Source organism: Lagopus leucura, unplaced genomic scaffold (assembly GCF_019238085.1).
Source record: "Lagopus leucura isolate 7727_CA_CO unplaced genomic scaffold, USGS_WTPT01 Super-Scaffold_100044, whole genome shotgun sequence".
Taxonomy (NCBI): Eukaryota; Metazoa; Chordata; class Aves; order Galliformes; family Phasianidae; genus Lagopus; species Lagopus leucura.
The window spans coordinates 3,557,006-3,576,114 of NW_024962291.1; the positions used below are offsets into that span (position 1 = coordinate 3,557,006).

At 39.8% G+C, this 19,109-nt stretch overlaps 1 protein-coding gene across 1 annotated transcript in view; it reads left to right on the plus strand.

Moving 5' to 3' along the window:
* KCNQ1 (potassium voltage-gated channel subfamily Q member 1) overlaps positions 1 to 18,752 on the plus strand; it is a 328,391-nt gene extending 309,639 nt beyond the window's left edge. Inside the window, exon 19 of the mRNA XM_042884501.1 lies at positions 16,739 to 18,752. Within this exon, the coding sequence (XP_042740435.1) occupies positions 16,739 to 16,939 (201 nt within the window). The 3' untranslated portion in view covers positions 16,940 to 18,752. The remainder of the gene's footprint in view (positions 1 to 16,738) is intronic.
* Positions 18,753 to 19,109: the final 357 nt, after the last annotated feature.

A 19,109-nucleotide genomic window follows, 5' to 3' on the forward strand; every position in this document is an offset into this window, starting at 1 on the left:
GCAGCAGAGGGAATTTACAATCCTAATTCACAAGCTCATTATTGTCCTGCAGTTGGGGACTTTTACACGCGGTCTCGGGGATTGTTTTAGCGAAGAACAATGCAAACACGTTATTTCTTTAATTACTCTTCAGATAACCTTTTGGTTGCTATTAATTTCACAGCGTGCACTGAAAACTTTGTGATTTGTGTTCCAAAAGCATAGCTGCTGGGATCGCACTCTGCCAGGTTGGGCGGGGTTTCTTCTTCTGCAGTGTGTTTGCTATGAAATCGTGCGTGCGGCTTAGGAAATTTGAATGACAGAGAAATGGAAGAAGTAAACGGTTAGGATTTGCACGGCGGGGCTGCTTGGTGAGAGAGCACACGGAAACACCGTTGCACTGAGGAAGGGTGTGATTTGAACAAGGCACCATTTAGTACCGCGAGGTCTTTGCGGTGATGCTGCCATTGCTGTGGGGGATATGTTGTGTGCGAATGGATAAGCCTTTGGAGTGTTCTCTTCTAAGTGCCAACAGCGATCCTCATTTTCAGGCCATTTATATTACCTTAATCCCATTGACATCAATAGATTTACTCCTCATTTACTCTGGAGTGAAAGAGAAGCAAATTGGGACTATTGTATGTTTAGGAGACATTGTTGCAAAACATGTCTCATTGCTGAGGCACAATGGAGGGAGAGGGCTTCATGGGATACACAGAGCTCGGGGGATTTTTCCCTAATGTTGCCTAATGAATCTGACTGAAAGGGGTCATGCAAATGGCAGGAAAATTTTGCATATACGTGTCTGTGAAAGTCTATCCTGTGTGCTTGCAAATGTGCAGGACGAAGCACAGATTAAAGAACACGGAGGTGGTTTGATATTAAATGATCAAATGCTCTTGTTGGAGTTCCTAGGCGCTTCCTAAAGAATTTGTGTATTTGGTGATTTGCATCCCTGAAAACCTTGTTAGCATGCACACAGGAGGCAGTTGTGAAAACGTGGAACTCTTAAAAGGCCCCTTTCTGCCCTAGCACAGTGATTTTTCTGCCTTTGCTCCCTCCTGTTCTTTGTTGTTTCTGAACAATTCCTCCCCCCCCCCCATTTAATTACCCAGCTGTGTGCTGCCAGAGCTGAGGGCTGTAAACAGCCCCATAGAGAACCCTGCCCACGCCATCTGCCAGTCACCCAGGGCTCCTTTCCTTTGGTGGAGGCAATGCTGCTTTTATACTGAGGAACGCCTGAAACGCTGGAGTTGTACAGAATTGAAGCAAGCCCCTACCCGAGATGGCTTATCAGAGAGAAATCTGAGTTTTAATTGTTGCCGGTCTGATTAGGATTAGAGGAAAGCGAAGTGCAGGTATCTGCCCCTCTGCCCTGTGAGACTCATAGACTAACCCAAGTTGTAAGACACTCCAAAGACACTTCATCAAGACACTCCAAATCATTTCGTATGTCATATTAAACTGATTCTTCTCGTTTTGCATGTTGTTATTCCTGAGATCTTCTGTCCTGGAGAGCAGAAAATCAGGAAACAGCATTACGAGCAGCCTGGGAGCAGCCTTATCTGTCAAGCTGGTGACAGCATTCTTGTATGTAATCAAAGCTTGAAAAGCCTAATAGCATACGGCACATATGAACTCATTTGTACATATTGTGTGCACATTTCTGAACAGAAATGACAGGCAGAAGAATAATGAAGAATGTCAGGTACGTCTCTGTAAGCAGTAATGAGCAGGCATAAGTGCATACCCTTTGCCAAAGGCAGCAGAGAATTAACACCTTCGCAAGCTTAGGGAAGCACCAGCACTGATGAGCAGCACTGCAAAGTGAGCAGGCACCGTCTGCAGAGGATATCTAATGAGGAGCTACATCAGTGAGAAAATGTAACACCAACCTTGGAATGTGAGTTCCAGCATAATTTTAGGTGAATAAATAGCAGCTATGAATCACAACGTGAATAAAATAACATTATTTGACATTTCTCACATTTGCAAGTTTTGCTGGGTCACGCACGAGAATATACAGGGAGGGATGAAAAAATGTAGTTTACATGAAAGTCAGGAGAACGTATGCTTAAATCTAAAAATAATGTTAAACTTCAGATTTCAGCAGTTGTGTCTGATTATTTTCTCTATTCATCCGAACTGTCGCATTGTGCACAACAGTGAAGCGTTACAGCCTTTCACTTTTACAGACTTCAGAGTCTGAGTGTATTTCCAGGTTTGCCTAATTCTGTGGCATCAGAGTGACTGCTCGAGCCGTGTAATGATGTCTGTCTCCTGGGGTGGCTGATTTAAAACCTTTGCCATGAGCAATGACCCCCGACTGAGTGAAGTGCATAATTAGTACAGGTGTTCGCTGTACTAACAAAAGCGTTTTTAGGCTTGGGGACTGTCTGCAAAGATTGAGTTCATGTCATTTTCTACACATGGAAAGCTTCTTTGTCCAGCATGGATATACACAGAGTTATAAATAGTCTGTGGTTACAATACTCAAGGAAGAAACCTTGTTTTGACCTCTTGTCTCGTGCAGTGTTATGGGCAGAAAGCTACAGACTGAGCTATGGCAGTTCATTTACTATCACTGCAGATGATGCACAACATAACAAAAAAATGGCCAAAAGTTAAGACCTGGCTGAAGAACAAAGCCTACTCTGCAAAATAAACCTGTGCTACAGCACACAGAAAGCCAAGTAACGAGGCAGCTAAAAAGTCAAAAATTGGATTCAGGTTGCTCTTCGCATACACTTCCTTCCTCAAAAATGTGAAGGAATTGAAATCCTCAGTGCAGAAAAAATGGCACCCATTGACATTCACTAACACTTGAGGAACTTTTGTGGAGACCATCCAGTGGATGTGAGCACAGTGAGGCAGTGGGTGGAGCATTTCATCAACAGGTCACCTCTGCTAGTGCACATACTTATGAGCATGGCATGCAGGCTCTTGTTCATTGGTGGCAAAAATGCATAACTAATGGTGGTGAGTATGTTGAAAAACTGTGTTTTATAGTTGAGAAATTGCTCTTTGTATCTGTTGTAGTTTCCATGGAAATAAATAGGAGGCGTTACTTTCAGAGAGACCCACCTACATGGTTCTCCATCACTGGGAAGCTGATTTGGGAGTGGAGGGCACTTGGAGTGAAGGAGGTATCGATTACCTTGCAGCACTGCAATTTACAATTGAGTTTGACAAAGTTTGATCTATGTGAAATATTCATCTAGAAATGTTTCCCTGGAAAATGACACTCATCCCTAGGCCTTGTGACTGCCCTATATGGGGAAATGGCCTGAATGAACCATTGTGATTTAAGTAAGTTTAGCCAGAGGCTTGTTTTGCTACTGTACTTCCTCTAGATGTTCTGCTGTGCTGTAGCAGGGAGGAGGAAAAAAAAAAAAAAAAAACCAGCAAAAGCCAGCAAAGAATCAAGATAAAGTGATATTTGTGATGATGTGTTTGTATGTCTGCACATCATCTGCCAGCTGTGGATTTATTAGTTTTTCAGTCAGTAGAACTGTTATATAAATAATGCATATCAGAGAGCTGGTCGCACATGGTCTTCTCACTTGCACGTGTACACTGCAAGTTCTGTCTGAGCCAGAGAGGAATAAGTGCAACCAGACCTCTGCCTCCTGTGTAAACCAGCTTCTCAAAGGCAGTGTCAGACTCTTGTATCATTGTGGCAGTCCACGTCCCATCTAGAGTGATGCCCTGATGTGGTCACTGGGATTTTTGGGATGATGTGGATGCTGTTCCCAGTTCTCAGCCACCTTCTGCAGGATTTCATGCAAGTCATTTCACCTTCTGTTGTTTCCATTTCCTGGGTTGTGAACAGTGCGTACCTAAGCATTTTGAGGCTTTGTGAAAACAGAAGCACTTGGCATTTTGATTATTTTTACTATTTCCATCATCGTTCAGCTTCTGTCTTAAAATAAGGTGTAATTTGAGAAGATTACTTCCTGGCTTGAAAATACTGTTCCTTTAATATATAAATCAACAGCATTGATACTGTAAAGAAAAAGGAACAACTGATACCCAAAAGGAACCGTGATCTTGAGGCTGAGTTAAACTCCTTTCACTTTACAGAGCAGATGTGTCTGAACTAAAATTACAAGCTGAATCACATAAAGTCATCCATGAAAATGGATAAAAATGTCTTCATTTAATCAGAATACTGTTAGCACTTTAATCTGTGAAGTCCTTAGCAGGCACTGTCAGATGATCTTTTTTTCTGTGGTCAGAGTCAATGAAATTCTCTGCTGAGAAGCTGATTGCAAAAAGATACTACCTAGAAAAAGAGGCTATCAGAAAAAAGAAGTAATTCTCTAGCAACTTCTTTCACTCTTTCAAGGGAAGTAGGCAGAGAGAAAATCAGAAATGCCTGCAGCTAAACTACTATGTGTGGTAACCTTCTAAGTACAGCAGGGTATGGCTTTGAAGAACACAAGTGATGGATCTCCAGGATCAGCAGGCTAGAGCTTGCTTCAGCAGTGGGATGCTGGTCCCCTGATGTTCTCTCTCCAGAGAGATCCTCATGAAAGCCTCCCTGACTGAGGCCCAAGCCAGTGGCTCTGTGGTGACGAAAGCGAAATACTTTTGATGAGAATTAAAACGACATTACTGGCAGTCATTGAAAGTCCTTCAAGGACTCTACACTTGTAATAAGCCAGCTGGCTGCACTAGTGTTGGGTAGCCAACTTTTCTTTCTGCCACCATGTTGTTCTCCCATGCTGTCATCGCACTGCTACTCTTTGTTTCCTGTCTGTAAATGCTGGGGAGCATTATTTTGTGCTGTTTCCCATCTCAGAGAAGGTACATTTTGTTACTGATATAAAAAGGGCTAGTACAGATAATAGCAGGGCCTTGAGGGGAAAGATCCTGCTCATATCCATGCTCCTCCTTTGTGTGATTGATAGCAGTTCGAGTAGGGGGTGGGAATGGAGAGAGAAACATCTCAAAGCTTTATGTGCAAGACTGTCACCACCTCTACCCGAAGGATTTTCAAGTATTTCATTGTGTCTAGACTATATGTGCTGCGTTATCTTGTGTAGAAGTCTCCTCTATCGCAGGATAAAATTACAAAGCCCAAATCCTTTTCGTTTTGAACAGTAATGGTCATCATTATCTTAAGAATGAGCAATCCAAGCTACTGCCTATGAACCAGAAGAGATGGATGCACATCTAACATCTGGAGCTGGGCAGATCATTTAATCTGTAAGCCTGTCATGATGATTAATCAGCTAGGAAAGACTGTGAGCCTTTTGCTTCCACCACTGAGCAGTTGCTTACACTGCCAATAGAGCTGCTTTTTGAGTCATAGTTTACCAGTCCAAATAAATGCCCAGCCTGGCTCTATTCCTAGAAGAAGCTATTGACAAAGAAAAGCACTAAGGATTTTTTGTTATCTTTGTCATCCATTACATTTTTCAAACATGTTATTTTATCAGAAACGTTTGTTTACTTTTGAAGACATTGTAGCTTAAAATGTTATGGAGAAGAGCCTTGGTATTTTAAATGACTCAAAACCAGGGGGAAACCTGCAATAGAACTAATTTGGAAAGTTAACCCATGCAGCACTTATTACTGGGGGCAGCCAAATGGTGTGTCTCTTTGTTTTCAAAAGCTGTTGAGACCCCAGAGTGTTAAGGGTTTGGCATAGAACTGTAAAGGTGTATTTATGCAAAAAGAAAAAAAGAAAAAGAAAAAAAAAGGAAATGAATGTTAGTCTTTCAAATTTTGTTTCTGAGACTTGATGTGCAATGAAAACCTATATTTGAGATTTTTTTTCTGCAGCAAGGCTGGTTTGAAGCTAACTCTGGAAATTGAAGCTGATATTCCTGCGTACCTGATTGGCTCCACAACTTGGGATTGAAAGAAAAATGCCCAAAACTACAAAATGCATAACAAAATAATCACATAATTTCCCCCAAATTCAATTGGCAGAGCTGTTCAACTCCTGCAGCCATGGGTAACAACTCTGTATGACCCATGAAATTTGAGTGAAAACCTTTCTTCATTAGCAGTTGGTTGCCTTTGTTGTAGTTTTGCTTCTGGTATCCGTAAGATCTACCAGTTCGCCTTTATGAATAATGTCATGACAGCCTTCTTTTCTTTTTAAACGTGAGTTTCTGCTGGCAAACATACTAGGTTCTAGATCACTCATTGGTTATTTGTTGGCACATGATTGATTGTAGATACCTCTTCTTGAAGTAGTCAGGAAATAAATGAGATGCAGTTTTGAGGAGTCTGGGGCAACTTGATTCTGGAGGGTACAAAGCACCCACATCTCTGGATTTCAGTGGTGTTGCCAGGTGCTTAGCATCTCTACGAAGCAAAAGCATTTTTATTTTTCTGAATATTCTGAAGGAGGCATGTCTAAGGGTATGACTTCAGCAGAAGTGAATGGCCAAAAGAAGGGTGGGGGAGAGGACTGAGCCCTGAGACATTTTTATCACCAATAGACTTCACCTTTGATCTTTGTGCTGGCCCCTGCAAAAGAAAAGTGCCCTTGGACTGTGTGTGGTTTTCTTTCATTACACTGTGTTTACCCACTGCAGTTTTCTATCTTGCATCTGTGTGTTTTTTTAATGCTTAATGCAATAGTGAAAACAAGAGGCAGCCTCCTTTCTGAGGAACTAACTCAAGCATACAAGCGTACAGCCCTGGTTTTGTGTTTTCAGAATGGGTGCAAGCTTGCTGCTTTATTTATCACTGGGATTTCTAACCTGCATATGCCATGGCCCGTAAATGACGTCTCTGTAATAATATTTATCACGTATTTCTGGTCTAATTATTCATGCTGAGCTTGTTCTCTAAAAATTTCTATTGAAAGAATCTTTTTAAAGATTTTTCTTTTGAAAACAAATTAATGACCGCATCAAACAGAGATTCATGTTGCCGTTGGTTTAATTACCAGCAGCCCTCAGGGAATCCCAAAACTCACTGTTACTATAATTGCTTCTCTCTCTTTTTCTCCCCATTCCTTCTCCCCGATGATTTTTGATTGCTGCAGAAGTCATTTAATGGTTATTAATTTTGTAAGCTGATTTTGGGTAGAAAGGAGTTAATGTTTTTTATCTTAAAGCCAGCCAACAGTTTTTAAAATGACCCTTGATTTTCAGGTTCTTGGCTTACGGTGTATTAAGGGACCCAATTCTATCAGACCCATAAAAGCAAGTTTCTCACTCTGACCAAACTTGCACACCGCACCTTCTTACTACCAATGCTGCTTCCCCAAAGAAAGGAGCTAGAAGACTGAATTTTCAAAGCAGTAGCAGTGCTACACTATTTTGTATTAACTTCCACTCACAAGCTTTGCACAGATTGAGCTTTGTTGTTTTTCTTTCCTTTAGCATTCTGACAGTGACCAAAGTTAAAATGAACTTATTGAATTGGTTCTTGTTGTCTGCCTGCTGTGGGCAGGGGTGTAGAGCTGAGATGGTTGTGCCACAGCTAAAGTAGACAACTAGTTTCCACTGTAAGAAGGAATTTATGTCTGCTTTAAGATGTGTAACCTGCGGATGTGTCTCACTTTCTATTCCAACTGGAAAATGCTGTGCACCTCATGGCCAAGTTACCTTGAAAAGGAGTGTAGACGCCTCATTTGGGTGAAGTGTGAAACATTAACATAAGCAATGCTGACCTAACTCAATGTGATGCATGGCGTATTTGTTTTGAAAAGAGCTGCAGTCACAAATCTGTTTTGAATTAGGAAAAGTGTTTTAGAGAGAGAAAGGAAAAAAGGAACCATTTCTTAGCAGGCATCTGAAAAATAACAGTTCCGAGGACGAGGAAAAATGGTCAGGCAAAGCCTAACAGTTAAAACTGAAAAATGTATTCCTAGCACTGGGGGCTATGAACGTATATCTTATTCTTTGTTTTTTAAAAATAAAATCTTGGCAGCTTCAGTGCATACTACGATGATCCAGAACTAGAGCAGCTACTCAATGGTGAAATTATCAGCAGTACTCCAGCAAGAGGTTATTAGTCATAGTCCCAGTATCATATGAGAGCAAGAGCCAGGGTTTCAAGAAACAAAACATTCCCCTTTGGAGAGAGGTCAAGATTAGTCAGTTTTGTTTTGCTTAATTGGTTATACTGGCAAGGAGGTCTGGGGGTTATTTTGCTGTGAAAAAGAGTTTTTGTACATATTTTTATGTTAGTTTGGTCTATTTCTTTTTTTCTTTTTTTTTTTTTTCTTTTTTTTTTTTTTCTTTTTTTTTTTAAGCCTGACATGTTGTAAATATGCCACTGTTCCACATTTGAAACAGGAATCTACAGCCAGGAGAAAGTTGTTGTCTGATTGCCAAATTTCTGACAACAAAAATATGGAGTGATATTCAGAGGCTATACTGCCGTGAGTAAACCAGCAAAGAGAGTCCTCCAGAGGCAAGTTCCACAGGGAGTTTTCTTCACATCTGTGGAACTGGAGCATCTGAAATATAAATGCCTGTTAGCTGAACAGTCTGTTTTTTCCCCCTGCAGATAGGGACTGGGATGCTCAACCAGAAGGATGCAGTGTAGGAATGTATTGGTGAATATGAATGTGGTTGGGAATCAGAAAGCAATCAGTTTTCTAACCTTCTGTTTCATTTAAAAAAAAATGAAAAGTGCTTTGAGATCTACCCAACATGGGGAAAATGGCTTTTAAATGTGTTTAGATCTCTTCCTTCCAGTTAAAGACGCTTAGTAAATCTGAAGCCTTGCCAGTAACCTTACTGCCTCATTTTTTGGATGAAAATGGTAGTACATATGTATTGCAGCATGGTGCTGTACAGATGCACTAAGGTTCACAATGTTTTGGATATAGGGTGCACTAATTGCTGCCATTTGTTCTATAGCTGTATTCAAACTATTACACAGAGATAAGTTGTTGGGGTTTTTCTGGTTTCTTTGCCCAATACTTCCTTTACATTTCTTGTTATCTCCAGCCTGTTTGACATCTTTCATAATGCTGGATTGCAATTTAAGCATAACATGGGAAAGTGCTTAGAATGATGGTGCTAGATGGATGCCTGGTCCTTTTTGTGGGTACATAAATGTTTCCTGCTTTTTTGTACCACTGATTCACATTTAAGGAAAGAATCTGTCTCTTCTTGTCAACTTGTTCCTTATTGTTCCTAATTTTCAAGTGGAAATGGAAAAAAGTTGTGATGGGTGGAAGAGATATCATTTCCTGAAGGTGGGGCTATAGTAGATGAAGATAACGAAATCTTTGGAAAACCCAAAGTATTCAATTAATTGGATAGAGAGATTTTATATTCTTTTTTAGCTTATGATAAAAGTTATATTTAGAGACAAGACTCTAGACTTCAATTTCCTAGTTTAACCCAGAAGAGAATACTCTTCCAAACTCCCTTCTTCCTCAACACCTCACTTTCTAATACTCCACTCATTTAAAGGAAACAGTTAAAAAATAGTCTCTGACCTTTGTGTGAAAAAAAAAAAGGAAAAAAAAAAGGAAAAAAAAAAAAAAAGCTGTATCCTTTGTGCTGGGCCAAAGACTGTAGATTTTGGACATGGTCCTAACTTGAAAATTTCCATGTGTTTTAAGTCACGTCTCATTTATCTACAACAAGAGTCAACCACAAATTTTAATTGCTTGGCTATTGCCCTCTGGATGCCCAATAGATCTGCAAGCATTGCACACTTCTGGGCATGCATTCAGTGCTGTGAAGCAGCAGGACTGGCCTGGGTGTTCTGGGAGCAGTCAGCATTCAGATAGGCTTCTTAGCCCAAATCTACACCTAGAACTGAAGGAAGATTCTCAGGAAGAGCTGATTTCCAATATTTTTGGGTGTTTTAAATAAGCCAGATATTTTTGCAAGAAGTTGATAATAGCAACAACAAAAGCACTGACCCACAGCCACCACTCACAGCTCTTTTTTCTCAAGTAGCAGCAGTGTTCAGTATCCACTTCTTCCCTTCTTCTCTTATCACTTCCATCTTCCTCTTCACTTCTTGCTTGATTAGAAGCACCATTTTAGGTCATCCAACCCTGACTTTCTTTTATCTTTGATCTTTCTGAATCTTCTCCACTTTTAAAATAACCGTAGGCTCAAAATCTTTTTGCCACTTTTTGAGGCTTGTACTCAGTAACCATTTGTGGACAAGTATAATTGACTCTCCTGTGACTAATTCTTCCTTTTGGCAGTGTCTTACCAACCTCCTTGTTAGAGAGTAATAGTAATGCTTATTAATTTTACTTTCCTTCCTTCACTCAATCAGCAAGTTACAGCCATGTAAGTTTGTGAAGGTGACTGTGCAGCTTCTCTCCTTTATTGTTGTTGTCACTTGTTTCTTTGTAGGTCTTGTTTAATAGTTTGACGCCTTGCCAGCTTCAAATCCAGAAGCATTTATTCCCATAAAGATGAATTGTGTGTAACTGGCTGGAAATAGTCAAAGATAGCTGTGAAGATTGCTGTTTCATTGTGTAATATCTTCTTCAACTACTGCTGTCACTGAAGGCTGCTATCTTAATTTTCATCTGAGGGGAAAATGGCAGTTACAAAATATGTGGCCTATATTCTGTGCTGGCTAATATGTAAACTATATTTTATACAGATAGCATATTGCTGTTACACAGTACTTGAGTGACTTTTTCAGATCACTTTCTGAGTTTTTGACCTGTTGGGGCACGTTTCTTACTATTGGCAGTTTTGAATAGAATTCAAGGGAGACTTCTAATCTGAAAAATGTCATTATAGTTGCGATCTACAGTCCTCTAAAAATAACGAAAAGCCACAGGACAGAAACAGAGCGAGGCACGTTGCTAGCCAGAGATGTCAGAGACTTTGAAAATGTTTTTTTAAAAAAGATATTTTTACTTGGGGAAAAGGACATCTGGAAAGGAAAAAATGCTTTCCCAATTGCAGTTAAAACAAAGAATTAATAAATTAACCCTCTGATTTCTCTTGTTTTCTATAGCTTGAATATCTGGTATCCTAAAGCTTGTGCTGCATCATCAAGACAAAATTCTTCTAATGAAAATTTGAAAATTTTATGGCATTTATGAAAATGCCATAATCATTATAGTCACTAATCAAATGGCCACGTGTTGCTAGTGTTACCAATTTGTTTTACTTTCCAATACAATTAAGAAAAATGTGACAAAACTGGAGTTGTACAGTGCATACTGGGAATTCCCTGTGTCAAGTCAAGCCTCTTTTTAGTAGCAGTTTCCTCTGATTTCAAGGGAACTCCTGGAGAATCAGAACAGATGACTGCCTCGGGTATCCCAGTTGTTCCTGAGCTTCAATCCTGGCTCACTGGCTCAGAAGTCTCTTCGCAGTCCCAGATCATGATTCTCTGTTGAAATCATGGAGCAGCATACACTGATTCATGGAGAATTACCAGTCATGTTTAGGGGTTACTACTAACAAAAATCCATTTTTTTTTTCTTACACTGTTGAGAAATGTGGGAGAAAAAATTTATCATAGAGACACAGAGTCAGAAGGAGACACCAGCAACTGAAAAAAAAAAAAGAAAAAAAAAAGAATTAAAAAACTAAGAGGAGACTGGCCCTGAGAACTGCATACAAAGGAGCTGACTTTAGGGCAGTGTGTAACAAGTGCCTTACTTTCCTAAGATGCTGTCTTTTCAAATTTGTCACTTTTATTTGTCAGTTAAGACAGTGGCTGCAGTGTTTATGCAGTATTTTCATTGACTAGTCATGTGCAGCCCACAAAACCTGCTAATTTAGTTCCTCAGAAGCTCAGCCTTTATATTTTTCTAGCCAGGAGTAATGTTATATTAGAGGAGGGTGTTTTCTCACTGGCTCCACTTCCTCTATCCTTCCCCCAGACACCGCACACATACTCCCTTCTTTGGACAACTCTCAAGAGAAAGTACAGACAGTCTGGAGAACAAATCTTCCTTCATGCAGATTACATTCTCCTATAAACACCTCAACGACTAGTATATAACCTCCAGCAAGAACGCTGCCTAATCTCTGGCAACAAAATAAACATATCGAAGCCAGAAGCTCTGATAAGGGGATTCTCAAGAATCTGGAATCTTGCGTTCTGTAAATGGAAGAATGAATGTTGCCAATATTATTGAAAAACAGTGTACCTGAAGAAAGAGACTTTCTTTAATAATACCGAAATTGCTGTTCTTTCCTGCCTCAATCACAGCTGCAAAGAAAAGCGCAAAGGAAATCTGTGCAGATTCCTATATATCCTTGAACTTTTCTGAAAAGCCACTCCTAGCTTTGTTCCTGTTCATGGGACCATGAAATCTCTGAGGTATTAGCTTTTAGAAATATTGAGATACCACAACGTGTAGGGACTTAGCAAAAAGAGGAGCCAGGGAAGCTGCTCTCTAAAACTTCCTCAAATATTTTTAAGAACAGTACCTACATAGGATGAATCTCACTAAAGAATGAGTGATTTATGACCACACCTTAAAAAGAGATGTTTAGCTTGAAGGATGCACTCAGTGTTTTCTGAAGTGCTGCTTGATACTGATACCTTCCTTTGTGTCATTGCCATTAACATGTGTTGTAAGCTCTGGAATATTTCTCCCCTCTTATTTTTGCTCTGACTGAGTCATTAGTGTGCCTATGGCTTTGTTAACAGAAAGGATTTTTGTGCATGTTTTCTGAAATAAAACACTAGCTTATCAGCAAGCGTAGTACTGAATAGCAAACATGGGAAGGATTCTTTGCAAAACTACTTAAGAGGATGCACAGATAAAGAGACCGTCATGTTTTTTTCAATAAAAGTTTGTTAGCCTGCAGTGCGATAGGGACTCCTTATTAAGAAACCACCAGTAGAGCCCCTGCCCCACTATCTTAAATATCCATGGCTGAAAGAAAACACCATTCCTCTTGGCCCTGTATTTCCTGCTACCCTTACCCCTTCCCAGTAAATCCCTGTAACAAGTTTGGGGTGGATCTCCAGACTCTTCTTTATTTCTCTTTCACAGTGGTGCATGAAGGAGATTGTCTTCCAGCTGTCCCTGGAGCCATCCAGGCTTCTTTTTGGGGGGGGCGAAGGAGTAGGAAATAAGGAAAGAAATTCATTGCGACATTTTGTATCCTGAATCATATCATGGATCTGTTATGAACGAGTAAAATGCATTTTAAATGAATAGTATGTGACTATCTATGGAATTTTAATAGATCAGTTGCTCACTGTTTTGCTCTCTCCTCCTCTCAGAAGAGCAGTCTTGTAGTCTTGTTCACTAACGCCTCCTGGAATGCCTTTGATGCCTTTGTAGAAGTCATTTTAAACTCAGTTACAGAGGACCACTTTTCATGAAAACATGACCTGAAAGGACCCTGTGGCTCACAGGAACTATGTCATTGCCTATAGTCTATTGTATGGGATATCAGGGCAGTCGTATGCCTCTGTGGCTTCTTTACAGATAGAAAAAGTCCTCACCACTCTCTGTGTCAAGAACTTGCCCCTGACATCCAATCTAAACTTTCCCTTCTTGAGCTTAAAACCATTCCCCCTTGTCCTATCACTGTCTACAAAATACAAAGGAAATTACTTGTATATAAATTATTTGAACAGGCAAGTTTCATACTTCTAATAAAGCATAAGTCAGCCAGAAAGAGCTAATTTAGTCTTTCGTGAAAGAAACAGTCTGAGTTATTCTCCTATATATTTTACACTGTTTTCTGCTTTAAGTGGAGAGATCAGAGTTGTCCAAAGCAGTTAATATTATGGCAACTTTTCTCTACAGCAAACAAGTGAAGAGTATTTCTGAGGACGTGTATTTGGCTGACAGAAAGCATACTGGAATTGCTAACACGCAAGGGTGTTCACCAGCAAGGCACTTATTCTTCCACATCAGAGACCTGCAGTGACAGAAATGGCCTTCTGATGGCTTTTGATTCTCTCTTTAGAACGTCTCATCCTTTAAGCAGAGAATCCTGCTTTGGCATAATTAAGGGCAGGGGCCCTTTGTCACATTGCTGTCTTATTTGCAAATGTCATCTTTTCTGGTCTAGCCCTAAGAACCACAAGCAAAGCAATGTACAGAAATTAAAATTTCTGTCTCTCTTGTAATATCTAGAGAAAATGCTACTGCTTGGTTTTAACCATTCGGTCCAAGATTTAGAGTCCACTGAAGTCACTGAAAGCCTGAGATTGCCAAAACCTCCTGCCAGCTTCAGCATGTCTTGGAGCAGGCCTGTAAGGGGCACAGAACTTCTGGGAAATAGCTCTCCTTATCTGAAAGAAAACTGGTGAAACAAGAAAGCAACACGCAACCAGCTGTCTGTATCTTCCTGCACAACTGCTGCGCTGTGGCTCTAGAGGCCTTCACCAATTAACAGGAACAGGGAAGATGAGGTTAGGTCTTTGCTTTTTATCTCGTATGGCTCAGCTCAATAGTAATTAGCTTCTGCCTCTGCTTCTGTGGGCCTCCTGCGCGCCACAGCTGCAGCAGCCAAACCTTACTCCATAGAAAAATTAGACAATTATCTCTGGGAATTTATTTCCCAGCAAGAGTATTCACATCTCACTTCTCCCCAGTACTTCATCACCAAGATGCGCAGCTGTTGAAGGACTATCCAGATCTCAGTCCAATCTACTGTCATGTTCAATAGCTCATCACTGCGAAAGTTTCATAAATGTACATTTTCCAGATATATCTTCAGTCCTTGTTTTCTCTGGTAATCCCTGCCTGGAATCACAAATTAAAAAATACCCTATAAAAATCCCCTTACTGAGTTCAGAATAATCAGCAAAAAGACATTTCTTGTTAGAGGAAATGCCCTTCCAGTGCAGCTGTCTCAGAAAGCAAGCAATGCCTGAGCAGTGGGCATTGCAGGAATGAGAAATGTTACCCCTGATTCATACCGTCCTGCTCGGAGCATCGTGAACTTGCTATCTGTGATGGGTACTGCTAGTGCAAAGCATGCCTTTTTTGAGGAAGTGAACAAACACTGATGAAATGAAAACCTGATGATCTGCTCCATTTTCCATCTGTATTTCCTTCTAGAAATCTTGAACTTGTGTTCTTCAGCTTCCTCTTTTGTAGAATCTCCTCTTTCAACAGCCATTTCCATCCAGAGTTACTAGTGTTTCATGTATCATCTAGAGTGCTTTGCCTAATGTTTTCAAAACCAGCTGCAAAGTATAAATCTCTGGCACCTCATATTTTTAAATTACTGTATCTGCTTCCCTACCAGTTGTACAAAGTGCTTGAAAAAAACGGCATTTTCTCTACAGTGGAAAAACATTTTAGTTTCTGCTGAAATCCTCCAGGTTTGTTGATGTTCTGCTCAGCCTTACTGTCTTTTACTATCCTGTGTGATACTTGGATGGTAGCCAGGCACATATAAATTGCTCCCACTCATGCTCTTTCTGGCGGTTTTATGTGCCTTTCACTACTTTCTAGCAGATATTTGAGGCAGCAATTTATTCCCATCACGTTTTTTTTCTGCTTATTTTCTTTTCCCTTTTGAAAACTATTACATCTTCTTGCCTAGAGGTTTCCTTAGTGTTTGAGGATCGCTGTGGATGGATACAAGACTACAAGGACAAAACTGTGGCTTTTTCTTTATGCTTGGGGCAAGGAGTTTGAGGCCATAAGGAGGCTCCCACTGCCCTGTTTCCGAGCCTCTTCTCATCCAGGAAGGACAAGCACCTTTCTATGAGGAATGCTTGCTTGCTTGCCATGCCAATGGGCAGAGTAGGCATGATTGTAAATTGGCCAGATCGTAGCTGTAAGTGCCCATCTTCCCCTCAGTACATGTGAGTCAGAGCAGAGAGAAGGTTTTTCATGCCAGATAAAAGGGATGGTACACATTACTTTTTGACTGGAAAATGCAAGAAACTGGAGACCTATGTTGTGCTGCTCCTAGAAACATTTGGTTCTTGATTTTCTTCTGAGAACTTCAGATGTACTCCAAGTTTAATCTAAGTTTTGGACAAATCCATAACCTAATCTGTCTTCGATATGCTGATTTTTCATTATATTTTCACCTACAGATTGGCATTAATAGAATGGCAAAAAAGGAAAATAAAAAAGAAAAAAAAAATCACCATCATCAAAGGCAGAAGAAAATAAGCATTCTGAACCTTCCTCTGCAGGTCCCCAGTCTTAAAGTCTGCTTTCACCCACCTTAAAAGAGCTTCTAATTTGCTGTGCATCACATAATTCCAGTGGCGATCCTGGTGAATGCCGTGTCATTGGAGCAGTGACAGAATAAAAGTAAATCATGTTCCACTTCCACCCCTTGCCACAGAATGCAGCTGCTATGCACTTGCATCAGCAAAAATATCCGTGGGGCATTTTGTGGCCTGGTTGATAATTAGACCCAAATGTAACAAAGAGGGCGTCAGTCAGTCCTGGCTTAGCGTGGATTAGATCACTGTAAGTAGAGGGGATGTTTACTACAGCATATTGATATCATTAAGGCACGTTGGTAGCTTACAATGTTTTATAAAAACATGGACACAATAATAGCAACAAAAACCACAGAAGCTCAGTTCTGGGACTTAGTTCCCTGTCCCAGCACATCTCTTTGAAAGCTCATGCATCATGCATTCATTCAGGTATAAAATGACTATCAGAGCACATCCCACAGATGAGAATTAAGAGGGCTCATTTGTCATCCAGCTCTGACCTATTGCACTAAATTCCTAACACAGTTCATAGGATTGTGAATCTCTGGTGTCTTCCTAGAAGTTATTGTCATGCTAATTAAGAAAAGTATCATTTTAATGCAGCATGTTTATCACGTGGCTTGTTGCAATTTTCTCACATGCTGATGGTAAACAAATGTTCCTTTTGCCTTTGTAGGTTACGCAGATGGACCAGAAACTGAACCTCATTACTGAGATGCTGCATCGTCTGGTTTCAAGTCATCAGGGGGATCAAGGGAACAACAGGTCATCTCAGAAAGGCAACAGCATTAATTCAGATCTCTTCCTCCCAAACAACACCCTGCCAACCTACGAGCAACTGACCGTGCCGGGAAGAAATGAAGACGATATATCCTGATGTGGTAAAAGTTGGGTTGGGTTCTTCCCACCTTTCTCCTTTAAATGGAACTTGGAAGGAAATTCAGTTCATCAGACATCCGAGAAAACACATGACTGCAATATCTATACTACTGGTCTCAAATGCACTCTTCTAAAACCACTCGTAATAGCCCAAGGATTGACAGGCTGTGTTCTACCAGGCAAAACCTACCAAAGCTCCACATTGATTCTATTGATGAACAAAAATTATAGCAACTCATTATTGCTCAGAAAGACCAAAACAATGTTAAAGGCAGGCAAAATTGCAAAGATTTAGAGCTCCTTTAATAATAATAACAGTAATAATAATATTGTAATAATACTTGAACTTAGATAAGAACTCTGCATTTTGTTTATGAACCTGCAGATAGCAATATATTTCTACTACTAAGGTTTTTAAAACAAAATAGGATAACTTATGTTGTTTTTATTGTATAAATATACCACTAACATTCTTGCGAATGACAAACCACATGCTGAATGATTTTCTTTTGCTGTTTTATTTTAACGTTGCTACATAAACATTATCAGATAATGACCAGATTTTTTTAATCTGTTTTTCTTCAGGGAGGAACTAATACTTAATCTGGAACAATACTATTTATAGTGGAAAGCGCTATAGATTTTTTAAGATACCAGTTTTTAACAGGGAGACAATAAAGTATTACATAGAAAAATGATTCTGCTTTCTAGAAAATTGTTGCCAAAGAATTTATATATAAACAGAAAACGCAGTGGTCTGAATGTACTTGTCCTGAAATAGCTTTTTAAAAAGAAGACCCACTACTTCTTAAATCAATTTTTTATTTTTTTTTCAGCTTATGCTATCCAAGAGTAGTACAGCAGTATAACGTGACTGGACTTGCAGGTCAAGTGCTTGAGCTGGCCACTTTCTGAGCATCCATAATTCTCATAGGAATCATGGCTCCAGTTCAGGAAAGCCTCCCTTGTCCAGACAGCATTTAACAGTTTTCTGAATAATTGAATGAGAAATTCTGGTCCCTACCAAAGTCATTAGATATTCAGAAGTGCCAGCTCCAATCAAAAGGACGCAGGGCCTAACCTGCAAGCCACCTCACCCCACATTATAGTTGCAATAAGAACAGCAGTGTTTGGCTTGGTGTGATTTTTCACATGCACAACGTGAGCAGGAAAACGTGAGCAGGATTGGAGCTTTGCTTACTAAAATTGAAATTCAACCCTTGCTGATAGTTAACACCTCTACCATGCACACTTCCTTGAAAGTGGAACGTCCTTAAATTTGACAGTGTTGTAAAATGGAGGATTACAACATAGCTAATTAATGCTATGAAAGACTTCAGTGTTTGAAAGCAAGAAGACATATATATACATATATAAATATATATATATATATAAACTGATGCCCTAAAGCCTCATAATTTTGCTCAGCAGTTAGCATTAGCAGTCTTTAGGATGTATAAGCAGTCTGAAATACTGATGTGTAATGACCTGAGATCGCAGGGAACCATCTCATAGTATTGCTTACATGCTGAGCCTTGTTTTAAACGTGAAACATTTCACCTCTTTCACTTGGACTGCAGAGGAAAGTATACTGTATTTATGTTATAATCATCTCATCTTGCTGCTGTACAGTAGATACATGTTAAGGGTGGAGAAATGTATGGACATAAACAGGAATTGTACCTGGGCATTACGTTTTATAGAAATCAAAATTATTGTGATGATTTTGAATATTTTTAAATAAGATTAACTGTGTAATTTTAGATTATTGATCAATCTCTAATTTCCTAATAAAATACAAGAGAAGATTACCACGCCTTCTGTTTATTCTAAGATCCAGAAGTTCAATATACACAGGAAAATTACTGGCTTTTCTTTTTTCTCTTAGGCTACTATCAACACAGTACTATATAATGTCCTCGTGCTGGTGTGTTGGTTTATCTCTGTCCATGTGAACATTGCCATCACCAATGTCCTCAGAATAATCGGGTTTTGAAGTTCTGTCTGTGGCAGCTTGCTAGCAGGTCTGATTCCACATCTGGTCCAACAGAACCTTTCAAAAAGATCACCAGCTTGGTGACTTGTGACTTCAAATCCAATGATTCATCTTGTTCTTAAAAAGAGAAGGTGATCCAGGCTGTCCTTGACGCATCCAAATCTGCCCAAAG